Source organism: Theropithecus gelada, chromosome 2, assembly GCF_003255815.1.
Source record: "Theropithecus gelada isolate Dixy chromosome 2, Tgel_1.0, whole genome shotgun sequence".
NCBI classification, from domain to species: domain Eukaryota; kingdom Metazoa; phylum Chordata; class Mammalia; order Primates; family Cercopithecidae; genus Theropithecus; species Theropithecus gelada.
The window spans coordinates 87,261,612-87,280,802 of NC_037669.1; the positions used below are offsets into that span (position 1 = coordinate 87,261,612).

General features: G+C 50.0%; 1 protein-coding gene across 1 annotated transcript in view; it reads left to right on the top strand.

Annotated features, from left to right (window-relative positions):
* The window catches only part of STIMATE (STIM activating enhancer), a 64,342-nt gene that overhangs the window by 39,342 nt on the left and 5,809 nt on the right, over nt 1–19,191 (top strand). Inside the window, exons 2-7 of the mRNA XM_025375453.1 lie at nt 5,760–5,808; nt 8,827–8,922; nt 11,607–11,728; nt 16,490–16,602; nt 17,636–17,713; nt 18,475–18,624. Coding sequence (XP_025231238.1) covers nt 5,760–5,808; nt 8,827–8,922; nt 11,607–11,728; nt 16,490–16,602; nt 17,636–17,713; nt 18,475–18,624 — 608 coding nt within the window. The remainder of the gene's footprint in view (nt 1–5,759; nt 5,809–8,826; nt 8,923–11,606; nt 11,729–16,489; nt 16,603–17,635; nt 17,714–18,474; nt 18,625–19,191) is intronic.

The window sequence follows — 19,191 nt, forward strand, 5'->3', positions numbered from 1 at the left end:
CCACTGCATCAGCCTTGGCTTCCAGCTCTGTGGTCGGGAGCCTGACCTGCGCTTGAGGTGTGGCTGCTCCCTTCCACCAGCCTCCGCCTCAGGGGAGTGTGGGGATGAGGATGTGTTAGAAAGGGTGGCTTATGCTTTTCTTGCTCTGGCTCCCTCTGAGCGAGTCCCCTCCATCCTGCAGAACACCACTGATTAAGAAAGGTCTGTGGTCCTAGGACCCTGCCTGAGCCACTCTGAGCATGGTGTAGCTTCTGCAGGAGCAGCTGTCAGGCCCTCGCAGGGTGCAACTGTTGCCATGGGACGGGGTGCCTGGCTCACTGTCTGTGAGGCACACAAAGACCCGTCCTTGTTTGTTACCTGCAGATAAGTGCCCCCGCCACCACGTGGAACAGTGTAAACTCCCACCTCCTGAGTCAGCCCCAGCCATCCTTTCTTCCACATCCCATATCCACCGTCAGCAGACCTTCAGCTCAATGTTTAAGACCCAACTGGAATCTGACCTCTTCTCCCCTCTGCTGTTGCCCCGGTCAGTGCCAGCATGTGGTCCTGGTTACTGCGGGGGATGGATGGGTGTGGGTAGTTGTCTCTAGTGGGCTCCCTGCTGCCACACCGTCCCTGTGGGCTGTTCTCGGCACAGCAACCGGAGGGAGCCTGTTGGACTGTGGCTGCAGCTGCCTGGCCACCACACACAGGCCCAGGTGGAGCTCTTCGCCTGGGCTCTGGGCACAGGTCCAGCTGCCTCTCCCGCACGCCCTGCTGCTCTGCCTGCTGGCCTCCAGCCCTCTACTTGGACGGCTCATCCCGAGACCCTCGTGACTTAGCCTGTTCCTTCCTCGGGCCTGGGCTCTCCTTCATACCTCCTCACCGACAGTTCAGACCCCACGTGCCAGCCCTCTTCTCTCCTCACCTGCCTCTGTGTTTACCTCCACACTTGGCACCGTCTGCCATGCTCCATATGTTGTTCCTCTCCCCACTAGGATGTGATGAAGGCAAGGGTTTTGTGCGTTTCATCTCCTGCTGAATGGGGCTTGTTACACAGTAGGCCCCTCAATAACACGTGACGGTAGATGAATGAATTTTTCTGTTTTTTTTTTTTACCCCCTTTACCAAATTTGATTTGGAGACGCTCTCTTAGTATTTCCTCTTCCTTTAATTAAAAAAAAAAAAAAAGACTCTGGACTCTTCTAGGGAAAGGGGATAGGAGGTGGAGAGGAAGGAGGCAGGAGCCACACTTCTGCTCTGATTCAGAAGAATCGATTCCATTCTGAACTTGATCAAAAGTGCTGCTATATGTGGCTGTCGCAGGGCACACCGTTCTCCTCCATTCCTTGTCTGAAGCCCAGCTGTAGGTCACAGTGATTCTCCCACATCCCACTTTGCTACATTGCCTCAAGTCTCTGAGATAAGTTTGTCTTTTCTTTTGTAAATTCTGAAATGAAAGCAATGTGAATTCCTTGATCCATAATTCCTTCAATCAAAAGTAGCCCTTGGATTTGTTTTCTTTTTTTTTTTTTTTTGAATCGGAGTCTCACTTTGTTCCCCAGGGTAGAGTGCAGTGGCACTCTTGAGCTTAACCTCTTGAGCTTAAGTAATCCCTTCCCGCCTCAGCCTCCCAAGTAGCTGGGACTACGGGTGCATACCATCATGCCCAGCAAAAAAAAAAAAAATTTATTTGGAGAGATGGGTCTTGCTTTGCTGCTCAGGCTGGTCTCAAACTCCTGGCCTCAAGCAATCTTCATGCCTTGACCTCCTAAAGTGCTGGGATTACAGGTTTGAGCCATCACACCCAGCATAGCCTTTGTTAATAGTCACTTATGTATTCTTCTAGGAAAAAATAATGCATAATATCAGCATAAATGTATATCCATTCAGAGTGGACATGAACAGAATCATGGTAGGCATATTATTCTAGAATGTATTAATATAATTTGGAAATCTTCTATATTAGTTCTACCTTGTTTTAAATTAAATTAAATTTATTTTATTTATTTATTTATTTATTTATTTTTGAGATGGAGTCTCACTCTTGTTGCCCAAGCTGGAGTGCGGTGGCGTGATCTTGGCTCACTGCAACCTCTGCCTCCCAGGTTCAAGTGATTCTCCTGCCTCAGCTTCCTGAGTAGCTGGGATTACAGGCACACGCCACCACACCCAGCTAAATTTTTTTGTATTTTTAGTAGAGACGGGGTTTTGCCATGTTGGCCAGTCTGGTCTCAAACTCCTGACCTCAGGTGATCTGCCCGCCTTGGCCTCCCAGAGTGCTGGGATTACAGGTGTGAGCCACCACGCCTGGCTTACTTCGTCGTTTTTAGCAACTGCTTAGTATTGTATTGAACGTATGTACCGTGTCATACAGACCTAAGCCCATACCGACAGGCATCAGTTTTAGTTGTGACAGTATGGCAGTGAATACTCCTATGCATCCTGGCACACCTGCAATAATACTTGTATAGCGTGTATCTGGCAGTGCATTGTAGATTAAAGGAGCATGGGCATTTAAAATTTTGATAGCTGTTGCTAAGTTGACCTTTGTCTTTTATTTCTTTGGTTTTTAAAAATTTTTTTGAGACAAAGTCTTTCCCAGGCTGGAACACAGTGATGCGATAGCTCACTGTAGCCTCAACCTCCTGGGCTCCACCAGTTCTCCCAACTCAGCCTCCCCGAGTAGCTAGGACCGCAGCCATGCGTCAAGACACTTAGCTAATTTTGTTTGTTTTTTTGTGGAGATGGAGTCTCACGGTGTTGCCCAGGCTGCTCTCAAACTCCTGGGCTCAAGCAATCCCCTCCCTAAGTCTGGATTGCAGGTGTGAGCCACTGCACCCAGCCCGTTTGACCTTTGAGTGGTTACACCAGTTCATTCTTCTGGGATGTTTTTCCCCAAACTTTTTATTTCAAAAAATATTAAACTTACAGAAAAACCTAGACAACAGTGTAATGAATAGCCAAATAGCTTTCACCTAGGTTCACCAGTGTTGTGATGCTACATGTTTTCGTTTGCTCAGGCTGCCATAACCAAATATCACAGACTGGGTGGCTTAAACAGTAGGCACTTATTTTGTCACGGTTCTGGAAGCCGAAAGTCCACAATGAAGGTGTCGGTGAGCAGGCTGGGTTTCCTCCAAGGCCTCTCTCCTTGGCTTGCAGATGGCCATCTTCTCAGTGTTCTCACATGGTCTTTTCTTGGTGCACTCACACTTCTATGTCCTAATCTCCTCCTCTTGTAAGGATACCAGTCATATTGGATTAGGGCCTCCACATGCTCTCATTAAACTTTAATTACCCCTTTAAAGGCCCGGTCTCCACATAGTCACGCTCTGAGGTGCTGTGGGTTTGGACTTCAACAGACGACTTTGGAGGAGACGGCACAGTTCATCCTTTAATACTACATTTCATTCTCTTTCCGTGTGTGTGTGTGTGTGTATGTGTGTGTGTATGTATATATAATGTTAATATAGTATAATTATAGCAGATTTATGATATAATTTGTTGTATTATTCATAATTATAAAACCATTTATTATATATAATTATAATGTATAATATATTCCCCCAAACCACTCAGAAGTAAATTGCAGCCACTGTGTTACTTTGGCATGCATCTCCTAGGAACAAGGACATGCTCCTCAGGATATATTTGATGTCCTTTATTTTACAGTGATGGGGACAGATTCCCCTGAAGTAGAAGGAGAAATGAGCATGCAGTGGCTCTGGCCCTGACTGGGGGCATTCCCTCCAGATGGTTTTGTCCTGGCCTAGTTTTCTCCTGTCTCCTTCCTGAGTTCCAGCCCCCGAGTGAGATCTGGCGTGCTTAAGAGAAGGGGCCTCCTGCTTCCAAGAGCTGTTGAGGCGAGCAGAACCCCTTGGCCTGGACTCCAGATTCTCGGGCGTTGGTGAGGTTTAGGATCTCTGATGTGTTGACGAGATGACAGACCTCCTCACAACTTCACCTGCTCGTTGGCCTCTCTCTCTATCAACATGTCTCTCTAAACAGACTTGTTACTGCAATTCTTTGTATAGGCAGTCCTTGCCTGGCAAATGCAGACTGCCTGTGTTTATTCAGAGAGTACGGTTTACTGTCTTGGCTACCATTTTCTCCTTCCCTGTCTCCCTTCTCCTCCTACTCAGACGGAAGTAGGTTTTTGCCCACCACCAGGAGTAATGAGGTATCTTCTGTGGGCTTGCGTCAGCGTCTGTTTCTTCCACAGTACTTTTCTGTGGGAAAATATCACATAGGCAGCACTTTCAGTGTTTCTTTTAGTAGATAGAATCATTGTGAAGTACTTGCCTAGCACTTCAACGGAGGATGCGTAGCCTCAAAACTTTTCATTTCCTCTTGTTCAGGCTGTCATGTCTACAGACCCAAGGTTCAAACGTAAATCGGGCGAGTTCTTCGCTATCCAAGGCCAATCAGGTTGTTGCCGAATGTGCCCAGACATCCACTGTCTACTCAATTAACAGAGCTTCTCTCCCCTCCCCTCCCCTCCCCTCCCCTCCTCTCCTCATCTTGTCTCTTTTCTTTTCCTTTTTTGAGGTGGAGTCTCGCTCTTTTGCCCAGACTGCAGTGTAATGGTGCAGTCTTGGCTCACTGCAGCCTCAACCTCCTGGGCTCAAGTGATCCTCCCACCTCAGCTTCTGAAGCAGCCAGAACCAGAGGTGTGTGCCACCACACATGGCTACTTTTTAAAAAATATTTTGTAGAGACGTGATCTCACTCAGTTACCCAGGCTGGTCTCGAACTCCCGGGCTCAAGAGATTCTCACACCTCAGCTTCGCAAAGTGCGGGGATTACAGGCATGAGCCACCACACCCGGCCATAGAACTGCCTTTCTAAAACGTAGTCCCAACCTGTCTTTGACTCTGCTTAGAATTCTTCCCTGACTTTTCCTTTCCTACAGGATTCATTCCAGTTTCCTTGGCCCAGCATTCAAGATCGTCCCTCTTTTGGCCCCTGCTCAATTTGTCACCCTGTTACCTGCTACTCCCCCAGGAGGTTCCCTTGTTACTATATTGAAGCCAAATTAAATGAGGCCAGACACACTCTGCCATGCTTCGTCCCTGTACCTAATGGCTTGTGATATTTTTCAGAACGTATCTTCTCTCCCCTCCCTGATCCATTTGCCAAATTCTTACCCAGCATTCAGGGCTTGGCTTGACCATCCCCCATCAGTAAAGTCTCTTCTTCACTAGAAGATGGAAGGCATACAAACGCTTCGGTCCCCATTGCAGGGTTGACCATCCTTCCCTTGTGCCATCATTCTGCTGCAGACTTCACTCTTCTCTAGCACGTATCACACCGTATGTGATATGTACGTGTTAGCCCCCTGGTTGCAAGAAAACTGGTTTTACCTTTGTATCCTTAGTGCCTGGGTTGGAGTAGGCACTCAGTAAACATTTGAGTGGATGATGGATTTGTCCTTGGATAGAGCACATCCTGAAGTTGGAAGCAGCTGCGTTTCACTTTGTCATTACCAGTCCTTATCCGAGTGAGCCTTGTGTGTCACAAAGGGGAAATTACAGTTTTCCACATGCTATGAGGAGTCCTTCTCCCTAAGCGTCCAGTTCTAAGGAGTCCACACCAATCATCAGCAACACAGGACCTCAGTGGCCTGCGCTGGGCTTACTGTGTGTTGTCACATGTTAACAGAGAAAGTGCCTTACCTTGGTTCTATACACAGCGAGTAGACTGATAACCCAGCCTGTATGTGCATCTTGCTTTACATTGCTTCTTTGAAAAGCTACTGACGTCGTCTTTTCTTTCAGTCAAACGCTTCAGAGAACCAAAGCATGAAAGACGTCCGTGGAGGATATGGTATGTGTTTAGGTATTAACTCATTCAGGAGTGCTTTTGACTATGTTGGGAGTCTTAGGGGTGGGGATGAGGTATGGTGTTGGAGTGGGGAGGGCATGGAATGTGAGAAATGATACATAATATCATGTACCTGGAATCCCTGAGTTAAATTCATCAGGAACTATGTATATGATGAAAGCATTTCTGTTTCTCCAGGTAACTTTTGATCCTACCTTTATTTTAGAATCACTCTGTTTCCACTTCTAGAAGATGGAAGATACACAAATACATCACCCCCCAATGCTGGCTGCTTCATCTATGTCTACCTGTTGTTAGATTTGGTTTAAATTCCTGGATTCTGTAGTCTATTGGGTTACAAGCAAAAACTAACCCAAATTTGGAGATCAGTCAAACATAGCATATAAATGCTCCTCTCTCCAAATGAGTCTTTCTTGGTCCTAGCATAAAGGGAAACTGTTTCTCTACTTAAAATACTTCTGACACCAAATATATGAGGGTTTTCTTCCCCCAGCATCAACCAGCTTTCCAACTTTGCAAGTACCACTTGGGTGTCCCATAATTTAATTCACTTCGGACACTTAACTACCTGGAGTTAGAACAGAATCCACAGGTTAAGGGCTCAGTCCCACAAACTGCCCCCTTCTTCAGTGCCTGTTGTAAGTAGTGGGGTCCTCAGGGTATCCACATTTCCGTCCAACTTTGCTATGAAGTCAGGGGTTCCCACAACCCCCACTTCCCCACTAAGATTCAGTAATTTGCTAGAACGGCTCATAAAACTCAGGGAAACATTTACTTACATTTACTGGTTTATTATAAAGGACCCAGATGAACGCTAGATGAAGAGGTGCACTGGGCGAGGTCCAGAAGGGTCCTGAGCACAGGAGTTGGGGTGTGCCCCTCTCCCAGCACGTGAACGTGTTTACCAGCCCAGAAGCGCTCCAAATCCCATTGTTTAGGGATTTTTATGGAGGTTTCATCATGTAGGCATGATTGATTATTAACTCAGTCTCCAGCCCCTCCCTTCTCCCTGGAGGATGGGGGATTAGGACTGAAAGTTCTAAGTTTCTAATCATGACTTGGTCCTTTTGGTGACTAGCCCCATCCCAAAGCTATCTAGGAGCCCACTAATGCTTGCTTCATTAGAGCAAAAAGCTGTCTTCCAGGAAATTCCATGAGGTTTAGGTGCTCGTATCAGGACCAAGGCCAGAGACCAAGTATTAGAACAAAAACTCCTCTTAGCACCTCTATTACTCAGGAGATTACAAGTGTTTTAGGAGCTCTGTGTCGGAAACCAGGACAGAGACCAAATCATATATTTCTTATATAGACTTTGATATAATATATCAAGCATATATTTATTTCACAGAAGATGATCCTGCAGTCACAATTTTTCCTTCGTAAAATGGTGGTAAAGCTTCAGAAGTAGGTTCTAAAGACAAAACTCTAAAGTAATACATCACCTGGAAGGATACAGTCAGCTCTTCAGGACAGCTCGTGTCCACAAGAAGCTGCCTGTTTTAGGCTGCCTTGGGCTTGCACCTTTCCTAACAAAATAGCCATTTTCTCCTTCAGAGGAACTGTCAGTAATCACTGTGATAAAATTTTTAAGTGTGTACTTGCTTGTTCTTAAACATGTTGCTGCCGAATGTTGATAATTCTTTTTATTTCCCCCCCTTTGATTTTTCTCAAACCCCATTAACTTTAGAATGTATGACTCCCACCTCAGGTCTGGGGCAGGACCTGGTGGAGACCTAGCTTTAGGGCTCTCTGAGTCTTACATACATTGTCCTTTGGTAACTCCTCCTTTCCGATGAGTCTAGGGAATGATTTTCCAGCCACCATCACTGGGTTGGTCTGGATAATCTCCGCAGTCCTGAGACCCTGCCCAGCTGGGAGGCTGCAAGAGACAGAGATGACCAAGAGGTGCCTCGACCACAGAGGAGAGTGACTGCCTGGTACTGCTGGCGGAGGACATACTGAAGGCACACGCTGTCTCCGCCGTGCTCCTGTCACATAGGCGGGGGGACAGCTCCTCTCAGAGATTAACGCCCTTGTTTTTTCTTTTTTGAAATGCTTATCATCTAGTCCAGGGGCTGGCACACTACAGCCCGCAGGCCCGGTGTGTGTGATTGGAATAGCTGTGTCTGTGACTGCATCGTTCTCCAGCAGCAGGGCTGAGGAGTTGAGATAGAGATGTATGGTGCACAAAACCTCAAATATTTATTCTTTGGTCCTTTACAGAAAAGGTGTGCCTACCCTCATCTAGCCCGTTGTTTAAATGGCAGCAGCTAAAATTTCTTTAGGGATCCAGCTGCAGTACTGGATTTGTGCTAGTCTTGTTAATTTCACGCATAATCTAGCTCGTGAGTGAAGTTGAACGGGAGCACTTTAAAATAGAGGCAGTCCTTGGGCTGCATCGCAAAGCTGTGATCGAGCATTTTATTTTGAAGTAAGAACATGAAAAATTTAAAACATATTTTAAATATCAATCCTTGACCTTTTAGGGATTTCTTTTTTTTTTTTTTTTTTTTTGAGACGGAGTCTCACTCTGTCGCCCAGGCTGGAGTGCAGTGGCGTGATCTCCACTCACTGCAAGTTCCGCCTCCCGGATTCATGCCATTCCCCTGCCTCAGCCTCCCGTGTAGCTGGGACTACAGGCGCCCGGCACCGCGCCCGGCTAATTTTTGTATTTTTAGTAGAGACGGGGTTTCACCGTGTTAGCCAGGATGGTCTCAATCTCCTGACCCCGTGATCTGCCCGTCTCGGCCTCCCAAAGTGCTGGGATTACTGGCTTGAGCCACCGCGCCGGCCTTTTAGGGATTTCAAAGGCAATGTTATCGCGGGCTTTGAAAGGTGTCTGTGATGCCGAGCCTGAGTTAGCATTCGAGGCCCGGGAAGAGATGACCAGTGACTGGAAGGTTGGGTGGCTTTTTTCCTGTTTCAGACTTCTTGTTTTCCTCAAATTGGATATTGCCCTCCTGTCAGGCTGATAACCAGTGTTGGTTTTATTTTGTACAGGTTTTTAGACACTTCCAAGCAAGCCATAGGAATGCTGTTCATCCACTTTGCAAACGTATACCTAGCAGATCTTACTGAAGAGGACCCTTGTTCACTGTAAGTGGCCCCTGTTTGAGTGCAAACATCAGCTGCCCCTCCGTTGAAAATATAGGCTGGCCTTGCTTTCTGCTGCTGGTCCTGCTCCCTCTGGCTTGAGGAGAGGGTGCTCCCCTTTTCCTCTGTGCTCCTCTGAGAGACCATGCTGTGCATGCTGTCTTGGAGCTCACATACACAGCTATCAGTCGGCTAGTAGGGCTTTACATGGTGACACTTTCCCTGTGCACTGGCTTTCTGTTCATCAATCCAAGTTCTGTCCTTTGATTTTCTAGTGTCCTTATGTTTCCCAGTTTCCAAGCCGCCCCTGGCAAGGAAGAATAATGCCCTACAGGAGTGTCTCACTGGGGCTCACAGGAGGACACACTGGGGCTACTCTGTGGCATCACCCATTCAGGGTCAAAACTGTTGTTGACCATCATTGACCTCTTCCACCTTATCACTGCAGCGTGCCTTCCATGCAGCCCCCAGAGCAATCTGTGACCTCAATCCTGCCATGATATTCTGTCCTCCTTGCTAATGGCACCCACATGGTTCTTCTCTTAGCCGGTGGAGTGGCAGAGGAGGCTTGCCTACCTCTTCTGCCTCCCTTTGTCTTTACAGCAGCCTGCCATATATTAATAGAGACTTTGATTATCCCCATTTTACAGTTATGGAACTGAGGCACAGAGAGGTTATATATACTGTAAGTTCACACCGCTCAGGAGTCATGGACCAAACCAGTCTGGCCTCCAGGGCCCACATGATGCTTTGCTATGTCAGAATCACCTGTGTTGAGTATGGAACATAGAAGTTTCTCTCTTTATTCCCAAGGCGTGGCGCACAGTAGGCTCGTAAATGTTTGCTAAGTGAATGAATGAAAGTAAGGCCTGTATGTACATCACATGTCCTTGTTCTCGCAGGCGTGAGATGCTCTGGACACAAATTAAAGTATTTAAGAGCAGCATAGCTTCAGGCCAGAGAGAAATTGCCTTGGAAGCAGTTGCAGCTCCTGCCATCTCTGGTCTGAGAGTGACCCCTTGTGATTTTACAGAGGAAGGGCAGGCAGGAGAAATGCCCCCTCCCTCTTTGCATGGGTTTTCCTGCTGACCTACCCTAGCACAGGCTGCGCCCTCTGGCATTAGAGTGCTGTGTGCACATCACCAAAGCTCCAGCCCGGGATAGGAGGCTGTGAGGCTGCACAAAATGTCTCAAGCCTCAGCCAATGGAAAGCCCACCACAGCTGGGGCATGTGGTGTCCTGGAGCTTACCTGCAAGGATTTCAGAGCCACATGGTATCTCAGAGGGTCAGTACTGGACCCAGTGCCCTTGCCTCCCACTCTGTCTACCGTAGAGAGCTGGGGCTTGTGGTCAGCAGTGCTCAGCTGGATCTGGGTACAAGCCCTCAAGAGAGGGTGAGTGGCAAAGGGCCTTTCTTTGGTGAGAGAAAAGATTTTGTGTCAGATGGAAACAGACCTTACAAGAACACAGTCCATGTGGCACGCCCTTCGGAGCATCCTCCTCTCATTCCCCCAGTTATCTTGCCTTTTCCCATAGGGAGGAAAGCTCTCTCTTTAAAGTGTAGGTCGGGCACAGTGGTGTAGGCCTGTAATCCCAGCACTTTGGGAGGCCAAGGCAGGCAGATCACTTGAGGCCAGAAGTTCAAGACCAGCCTGGCCAACATGATGAAACCCTGTCTCTACTAAAAATACAAAAATTAATTGGGTGTGGTGGTGGGCACCTGTAATCCCAGCTACTTGGGAGGCTGAGGCAGGAGAATCACTTGAACCCCGGAGGCAGAGGCTGCAGTGAGCTGAGATTGCACCACTGCACTCCAGCCTGGGCGGTAGAGGGAGACTCCATCTCAAAAAAAAAAAAAGTGTAAAAATATTACTTAGGCTTGACTGCAGATGGGGATGGGCGAAGGCCACGTGGCCCTGCCCTCTTTGTCCGTGAAACCCCAGAGGCTGTTTTCCTGTAGCTCTCTGGTGCAGCAGCACTGTTCTGGGCTTCCTGGGCTGGACTTTCAGGGAGTGAGCAGAATCATTGCGTAGGCATTTCTGTCATCAGTTAAGTTCTATTTCCTGTTGACTTCCCTGGCTGCTTCCAGGTACTCTGTCTTCCATTGAACCTTCACCTGGCAGACGCACTGGCAGGTTTTTGTTTGGTTTTTAGGAGATGGAATCTTGCTCTGTCGCGCAGGCTGGGGTGCAGTGGTGCAATCTCGGCTCACTGCAACCTCCGCCTCCCGGGTTCAAGCGATTCCCCTGCCTCAGCCTCCTGAGTAGCTGGGATTACAGGCACACGCCACCACGCCCAGCTAATTTTTTTGTATTTCTAGTAGAGACGGAGTTTCACCATGTTAGCCAGGATGGTCTTGATCTTCTGACCTCGTGATCCGCCTGGCTCGGCCTCCCAAAGTGCTGGGATCACAGGTGTGAGCCACCTCACCCGGCCAGCACTGGCAGTTTTTAAGTGTCTTTGCCCCTCACTCACCTCCCTCAGGTGGTCCCACTCCTGATGAGCTTCAGCACATGGTTGGGAGGCACCTGGAAGTGACAGCTACACTAGCACATGAGGGCTGCCAGCCCCCAGAATGGGCCCAAACAAATGCTGGGTCCGTCCGCTTCCCTCAGGCCACCCACGTCAGCCATGACCTCTGGCCCTGTGGCTTCTGCCGTGAGCATGCATGTGCCCTGTCCTCACAGGTACCTCATCAACTTCCTCCTGGATGCCACTGTGGGCATGCTGCTCATCTACGTGGGGGTGCGTGCCGTCAGCGTCCTTGTGGAGTGGCAGCAGTGGGAGTCCCTGCGCTTCGGCGAATATGGTAATGTGCTGTGGACAGGGCATGAGGGAACTGCTGGAGGTCTCTGCTCCTTGCCCCATGCGGCCCATCAGGCAAACAGATCCAGAAATGGCTGGGGAGCTGCCATTGTCTCCTCTTTGTGGTAGAGGGGGCTGTTCTGGGTTCGAGCTCACCCTCCTGTGGGTATGGGTGCCTGCTTTACCGCCAAGGCCCTCACCTTATGGCAGGGAAGGTAGCAGGAGACAGGAGACACTAGACGCAGAGAGAAGGCTGAATGTCTGTCCCTTCTCCTGGAAGACACCAGCAGTCCCACACACAGGACCACAGGGCCTCTTCATTCCGCCAGGCTGCCTGTCGAGCTCACGCCACCTGCCAGCAGGTTAGGGAGATGGGGCAGCCCTCATGTTCTGAGGGTGTTCAGTAACGAGGCAGCAAGCCGTGCCTCTCTTGCTGCTGCACATCTGTGCCTGTCCTGTCGCCAGGCCGTTCCACACGGCTGGTACTGGAGGGTGGCTTCCTCAGGCCCTCGCTGCCCTCTGAGGTGTTCAGAACAGAGTTAGGGGTAACATCAGCTCTCTCCCACCCTTACAGCTGGCCCCGGGTGTCTGCAGGCAGAAGCTCCTCTTCCAAGGTGGAGCAGCATCAATGGAACCTTTGCCTTGAGAGAGCCACAGAGGACAAGAGGGAGGGAGAGCGGATGGAATTTGGGATCCGCACTCTCCTGTCCCAAAGAGCTCATGGCTGTGGGCTCAAGGGCCACTCACTCCTAGATGACTGAAGATTCACAAGGCACTGACGGTTTAAAAGGGGAGCCAATTCATGGAGCTGGCAATGAGTGCCTTGGGTATTTCCAGAAATCTCAAGTAATTGTTTGTCTCTGTTGAGGGGAGATGAACTCAGGGGAGGGCTTTTCTTAGCCCCGTTACCTGATGCCTGATGAGTCACTGACTTAAGATAGCATCCAACACACAGCGTGTGCCTCCTGTGGCTCCAGGGAAGGCTTCTGAGAAGCTGCGAGTCATTGAGTCCTCAGCTGCGGAACAGAAATGGACTACAGCAGGGGGACTAACACAGCGTCATCTTCATTTATAGAATGGACACCCAAAGGAGTTACGTGATGCACAAAGCTCACCCAGCCGGTGCATAGCTATGGGAGCCTGGGCCTGCTGCACCAGGATACCTAAACCCTCCCACCACCCCTGCAAACAGTGCTCACAACTACTCCTTTGCAGTTGAGATCCCTTCTGGAAGGCGTGGCTCCCAGCTCTACTATAGCTGACCAGTGCTAAGGTGGATCCACCACAGTCAGTCAGGTGCTGCTCAGTGACCTGGGAGTGAAGATCAGGTCTGGTTCGGATACACCAAGCATTAATGCTACCAGTTGTTCCCTCACATTTTGTCTTCATCCCCAAGGGTAGATCAGCCTCCTTCTCAATCTCTTGGCCTGCCTCGGCCCCTGCCCCTGCGTCATCCCACCACTGCCTTTGGGAGCCAGAGTCTTCAAGCCAGAATGTCTCCAAATAAAGCTGCAGGGACTATCCTGAGTCCTCCCCAGGCTGAGGAAGGATAGCTTGTCTGCTCAGTTACCTGTTGTTTTCTATTTCCATCAATTTATGTTATTTTCTATTGCTACTGTAACATTTCCACAAACTTCATAGCACAAACTGAAACAACACAAGTTGATTATCTTTTTTCGTTCAGATGTCTGCCATGGGTCTCACTGGGCTAAGGTCCCAGTGTCAGTGGGGCTGGCTTTGGAGCCTCTGGGAAGATTGTTTTCTCGCCATTTCCAGCCTCTAGAGTCTGCCTGTAAGCCTTGGCTCGCAGCCCCTCCCTCCATCTTCAAAGCCAACAACAGTCGCTGGGTTTATCCCACATCAAGTTGCCCTGACTTACTGCGGACTTCCACTTTAAAGTGTGATTTACGTTTACTTGTGATTACCTTGGCCCCACCTAGACCCTCAGAATACTCTCCCTGTCTTAAAGTGAGCTGACTAGCAACCTTAATTCCATTTGCAGCCTCAATTCTCCTTTGCTGTGTGACGCTGCACACGCCCAGGTTCCAGGGATTTGGATGTGGGCAACTGTGTGGGGCTGTTACTCCTGTTATCCTGCCCATCCATTTGAGGCAGAGGTCCCCACAGCTCTCTTCTCGTGTAAATGGAGAAGAGGGGCTTGTTTTCTACGACGTGTCTTTTGTTCCTAGAAGAGAAAGCCATGAGTTTGCTGATGAGAATGTGGGACTCAGGGAAATAGGCCACACAGCCCCGGCGGTTGAGACCAGATCCAGTGCATGGTGTCTGCACTCTGATTACCACGCCACTCTTTCCCATGTGGAAGCCCTGACGTCTGGGTCACGGTGCTTCATGGGTCTTGCTGCCCGTCCCTGGCCAAGCTCTCCCTTTTGGAAGCCTCTCACCACAGATGTGTTCCCTCCTTTTGGCCCCTATTCCTGTGACTTCTACTAAGGAAATAATTAAACCTAAACAAAACACCTACATGCCTGAGGTTGTTCCTTGCAGTAAAAAGCAAGACACACAGGGCCGGGTGCAGTGGCTCACACCTGTCATTCCCAGCACTTTGGGGGACTAAGCGGGGAGGATCACTTGAGCCCAGGAGCTTAAGACCAGCCTTGGCAACAAAGCAAGACCCCGTCTCTACAGAAAAAATGTTTTTAAAAATTAGCCAGGCACAATGACACGCATCCTTAGTCCCGGCTACTTGGGAAGTTGAGGCAGGAGGATCACTCGAGCCTAGGAGTTTGAGGATGCAGTAAGCTGTGTTCATGCCACTGCACTCCAGTCTGAACAACAGAGTGAGACCCCATCTCTAAGAAAACAGTAACAGCAATGACAAAGCAGGACATGCAACACTGCCTGGCATGTCTGTCCTTTAAAGAGGAGACTGGGGCGGGGCGGGGCGGGGGCACGTCTGAAAGACTCACAGGTGAAACAGGAGTCAGGAAACACAGCAGCCACTTGCGCTTCTCCCAACAGTGGCTGCGTGAGATCTGGGTGCCCAGAGGAAATGGTGTGCCAGAGGGGGTCACGGCTGCTTTTTCTCTTTTCTCGTTTCTGAACTTTCTTATTCTAGCATCTAAATTAAAGAGGCAGCTGCAGCTAAGTTGTGTAGCAGAAACTTAGAACACCAGGGCGACGTGAGATGGGTGGGAGGAAAAGCATTTTCCTCCTTGTCAGTCACTTAAAACCGAAGAGCAGATGGAGTGAGCATGCCGAGCGAGCGGACGTCCTTCCATAGTAAATAAGCGGTGCCGCGCTCTCTGCTGGCTCCCGAACACTCCAGTCCTCGCAGAGAGATTTCCTAGTGGCGCTTTCTGTCCGACTGTCCTCAAACTTACGTAATGGTTTCTCACAAATAAGTTCATCTGTTGTTTTGAGAACTGCTCTTGATAAGCTTTGGTGACTTACCGAAAGGAAAAGGATTGCAAAACTCATTAACCTATCAAGGAGGGATTATGCTTCTGAAATGAGTTTTTTGGCTCAAATGTTTCCTATCCCTTAAGTGAAAGTAGAAAGGAATTGCTCAGAAGAGGTGCCTGATATGTTTCTGCCTGTTTTCTGCCACACTTCTCCCCGGGTTTTCCAGAAAAGGGAATGGCGTGGTGTTTTGTCCATTACAGCTGCATAAAGGCATTCCCTTGTGTACAGCTGACAGGCTTGGGCAGGGCGTGGGCCTCCAGCATGGGTGCCCAAACAGGGATTGCTACAGAACCGATAAAGCCAAATGAGAAGCTAGAGATTTCTCTTTGGACCAAATTATCTTCTCACAGCCTGGATTAGGGCCTTTGCCCACCCCCCCAAAATGCTACCCTGTACCCCCTCTTCTGACCAGCTATGGTAAGGCAGCTCTGGCAGAATTTCCAGGGTGAGACCCAGGCGGCTTTCCCACATCCTGCTCTCCCGTGGGTCTCCCACTTTGGGGAGGCCTGTGTGGCTCCCAGGAGCTACCCTAGGGTTCTTCATGTCACAGGATCATTCCCTGGAGGGGCTGGTCTTCTCTCCGTTCAGAATGTCCTGGAGACACTCCAGGGCCTGCACGTCCCCCAGCTTGGACTATTAGGTCCCTCGGTTTCTCAAGCATGGTGACTGAAGGGGTCCTAGATGGACCTTTGTCACAGCCCTGGGCCCCGGCCCATCCCTCCCACCTCCTTGCCCCAAGGGCTTCTCTCCACTTCCTTGTCCCTGGCCAAGGTGTTTGGAGTGACCCATGCTGGACAGTCAGAGTCCAGATTCCTCCAGAGTCACGTTTCTGCTCTCAAGGCTGAGGTATCAGGGATGGCCCGGGGAGTGGGGTAAGGAATGGGAGGTGGGGAGGTGGGAGACAAAGCGACTGGGTCCTGCTTCATCCTCCACAAACATCAGTCCACTCGTGGACAGAGAAGGGAGGGGTAGCCCTGCCGTCACTGGAAAAATCAACAACGGATAAGAATAGCAGTCTTGCTTCATACAGCTTCTGCTGCCAGCAGGCAGAAAGAACAGCTTTTCTGAGCTCCAGCAATGAGCATTTCCTAACTTTAGCGCTTTTTAATCCCATCTTAGGATCTCTTAAAGTCCATTTTAGTATCTTCAAATAAGGAATTCTCTGATTTTATTTAAAATGCTGCATTTGTCTGTTAAGGATGAAGTAATCTTTTAGACTTTGGGGGACTCATTAAGTACCTTTACAGCCAGGGTTCTGGGGTGTGTGGGGGAGTGGGGTGGGGACATCATCTCACTCGGATGCTTGGCCCCTGTGTGACTAAGCACCTGCCTGTCCCTGCAGGAGACCCTCTGCAGTGTGGAGCCTGGGTCGGGCAGTGCGCTCTTTACATCGTGATCATGATTTTTGAAAAATCTGTCGTCTTCATCGTCCTCCTCATACTTCAGTGGAAAAAGGTTTGCTTCGTCCCTGCGTTAGCAGCTCCTTGCCACGCTGAGCAAGCAGCACTTCCTCTCCATCACCGACACACACCAACTCTAGGAAAACCAAACTTCTGTTTTAACTCTGTGAATGCGTCCTGGATTTGGTCTGATGTGGCAGCTACTCCAAAGAGCTTGTCAATTCTTAGTGTCCATCCACTTTAAATGTCTGTTCTAGATGAAGCCTTGGGATGTATAAAACTAATGAAATACAGTCCCTGCCCTTGGCTTGCTACCATCTGATGGTGGTTTTTAGGCCTTGCAGCGACACATGTTTCTACATCGGCAGATATCCTGTCACACATCTCTCTTGGCTGATAGTTTAACTGAGCCATTTGGTGCCACAGGCAGCTTCCACAGTCTGTGACCTTCGGCGTGCCGATGCCCTGGCCAGCCTACGGGCTCTCCAACCCTGGCCTCTGCCCTCTGACCCCAGTTCTGTGTAGATAAACCCCCACTCCTCATCCCCAAATGCCCACGGGAGACCAGCCAGAAGCCTTTGAGAACAAGTGGCTCAGCTTGGCCTCCTTTGGGTTTTATTTGTGGCTGGATTTTATTTAAGAAAATAAGCCAAGGCTTTTCAGAGCTGTTGTCTTTTCGGGGTGGTTGAGGTGTGGGATATCTGTTAGAACGTGGTCTGGGGCCTCCTTGCTGGTGTCTATAATGAGCATCCGCTGAGTTCACTCCTCCAGCCCCTTGAAGCTTGCACTCCACTCTCCCAGTGGGCACTGCTTGCTTTGCCCTGGCTTGGTGGCTGTATGCCCGCTGCACTTTGCAAGTCCACACTGAGGGGAATGCTGCCAAAGCACCAGCTGCTCCATGTTGTCTCCAAGGGTTCCTTGTGGACAGTCTCATCTGGGAACCTTGGGCATGAGGTGATGCTCCCACTGGGCTTTGGGGGAAGCGTCTAAGCTAAGGCTCCCTCAGGGCCTGTGGGTACCACCCACCCACCCCAGGCACACTCTTCAGTGGCCTCTCCCTACCTCACTGAGTCTGCTTCTCTTTACAGGTGGCCCTGTTGAATCCCATTGAAAACCCAGACTTGAAGCTGGCCATCGTCATGCTGATCGTCCCCTTCTTTGTCAACGTCAGTGCCATGTTGCGTTTTTACGTCAGTTTGCTCCCTGCCTGGCAGGGTTCCTGTCCAAAGTTCTGAGTTGGACAGAAAGCTCACTTTGTAGCCCTTAGGTCTTTTTGCGTGACCATTTGCCACCTCTCCCACCCCCAGACCTGAAAATGGCAGGATTACCCCCTCAAAAGGCAAGGCCCCATCCCAGGGCCCCCATCCAGGATGGAGGGGCCTGGGAGCTTTGTCTTGCCCTCCCTGCCAAGGGGCCTCCCACCAAGAAGCCCCACCCATGTGTAGCGCCAGCCTCTAGTTCAGGATCGTTTCAAACATACCCATTGTTCATTCCTGACCACGGATCTTGAGAAACTCCCGAGCACAATGGCTAGAAGTTAGGAAACAGAAGTGGTGAGGGAAGCTGGGACAAAGAGACAATGGCAGGGTGTGCTGGCCACCCACACGGAGTCTGTGGGGAGGGGCCCGGAACGCGTGTCCAGAGACCTTGCTTCCAGGCCCCAAACAGGCTGTTCCCCCAATTACCACAACAAAGACTTCTCAGGGCACGTTCCTTGCACACACTGATCAGAAAACTGAACCTGAGGACACGGAGACTGGGAGTCTCTTTCTAAGCTTTGGGAGATAGCAGGGTGATTGGATTGGGTTTTTCTTTCTCTAGCTCTGGATCTTTTAACCTGGAATGGGAGTGGGCGGATAGGGGGCTGCTCGGCTTTGCTTTGAAAAATGGTGTATCCCAAAGTAACCTGCATTTTTCCTTCCCGCAGGCTTTGATGTTTTGGGTAGTGGACAATTTCCTCATGAGAAAGGGGAAGACGAAAGCTAAGCTAGAAGAAAGGGGAGCCAACCAGGACTCAAGGAATGGGAGCAAGGTCCGCTACCGGAGGGCCGCATCCCACGAGGAGTCTGAGTCTGAGGTAGGGCCTCCCCGACTCTCCAAGGGCCCAAGCCATCACGTCGTTGGCCCAAGGGGGTCTCTGGTCTCATGTTTGTGTTTGGTCTTCCCTTGAGTGCTAAGTCACAGTGCGAGCCAAAGGGCGGGAGAAGAGGCTGAGCCAGAGATGAGGGAGGGACAGACAGCTCTGTCCAGCCAGGACCCATTCCCACTGTCCCTTGGGCCTGCCTAGGGCAGGGGGGCATAGCAGATGGGGGTGGCTTGCCTGCGACAGTTCCTCTGTTGGTGGAGATGACAGGAGAGGGAGGTGCTGCCTTGTTTGGTGAGCTGGCAAGGACCATCATGGGCCTGGCGGTTGACCTTCAAGCATTAGGGTATTTGAATCTCTGCCCACCACTAAAGAGCAAGGGAAGTGTTGGCTAAGGCAGCTGGAAACTTCTAAAATATAGGGGTAACCAGACCTTACAGGAGGAACCTCATCCCCCCCTTATTTTCTGGTCTTCTGTGGACCTCAGGGAAGAACAGGGGCCATGAATAGCAGCCTTGAGGCCAGGATATGTGTTCTGGTGGCCCTGCAGCACTCACCCCA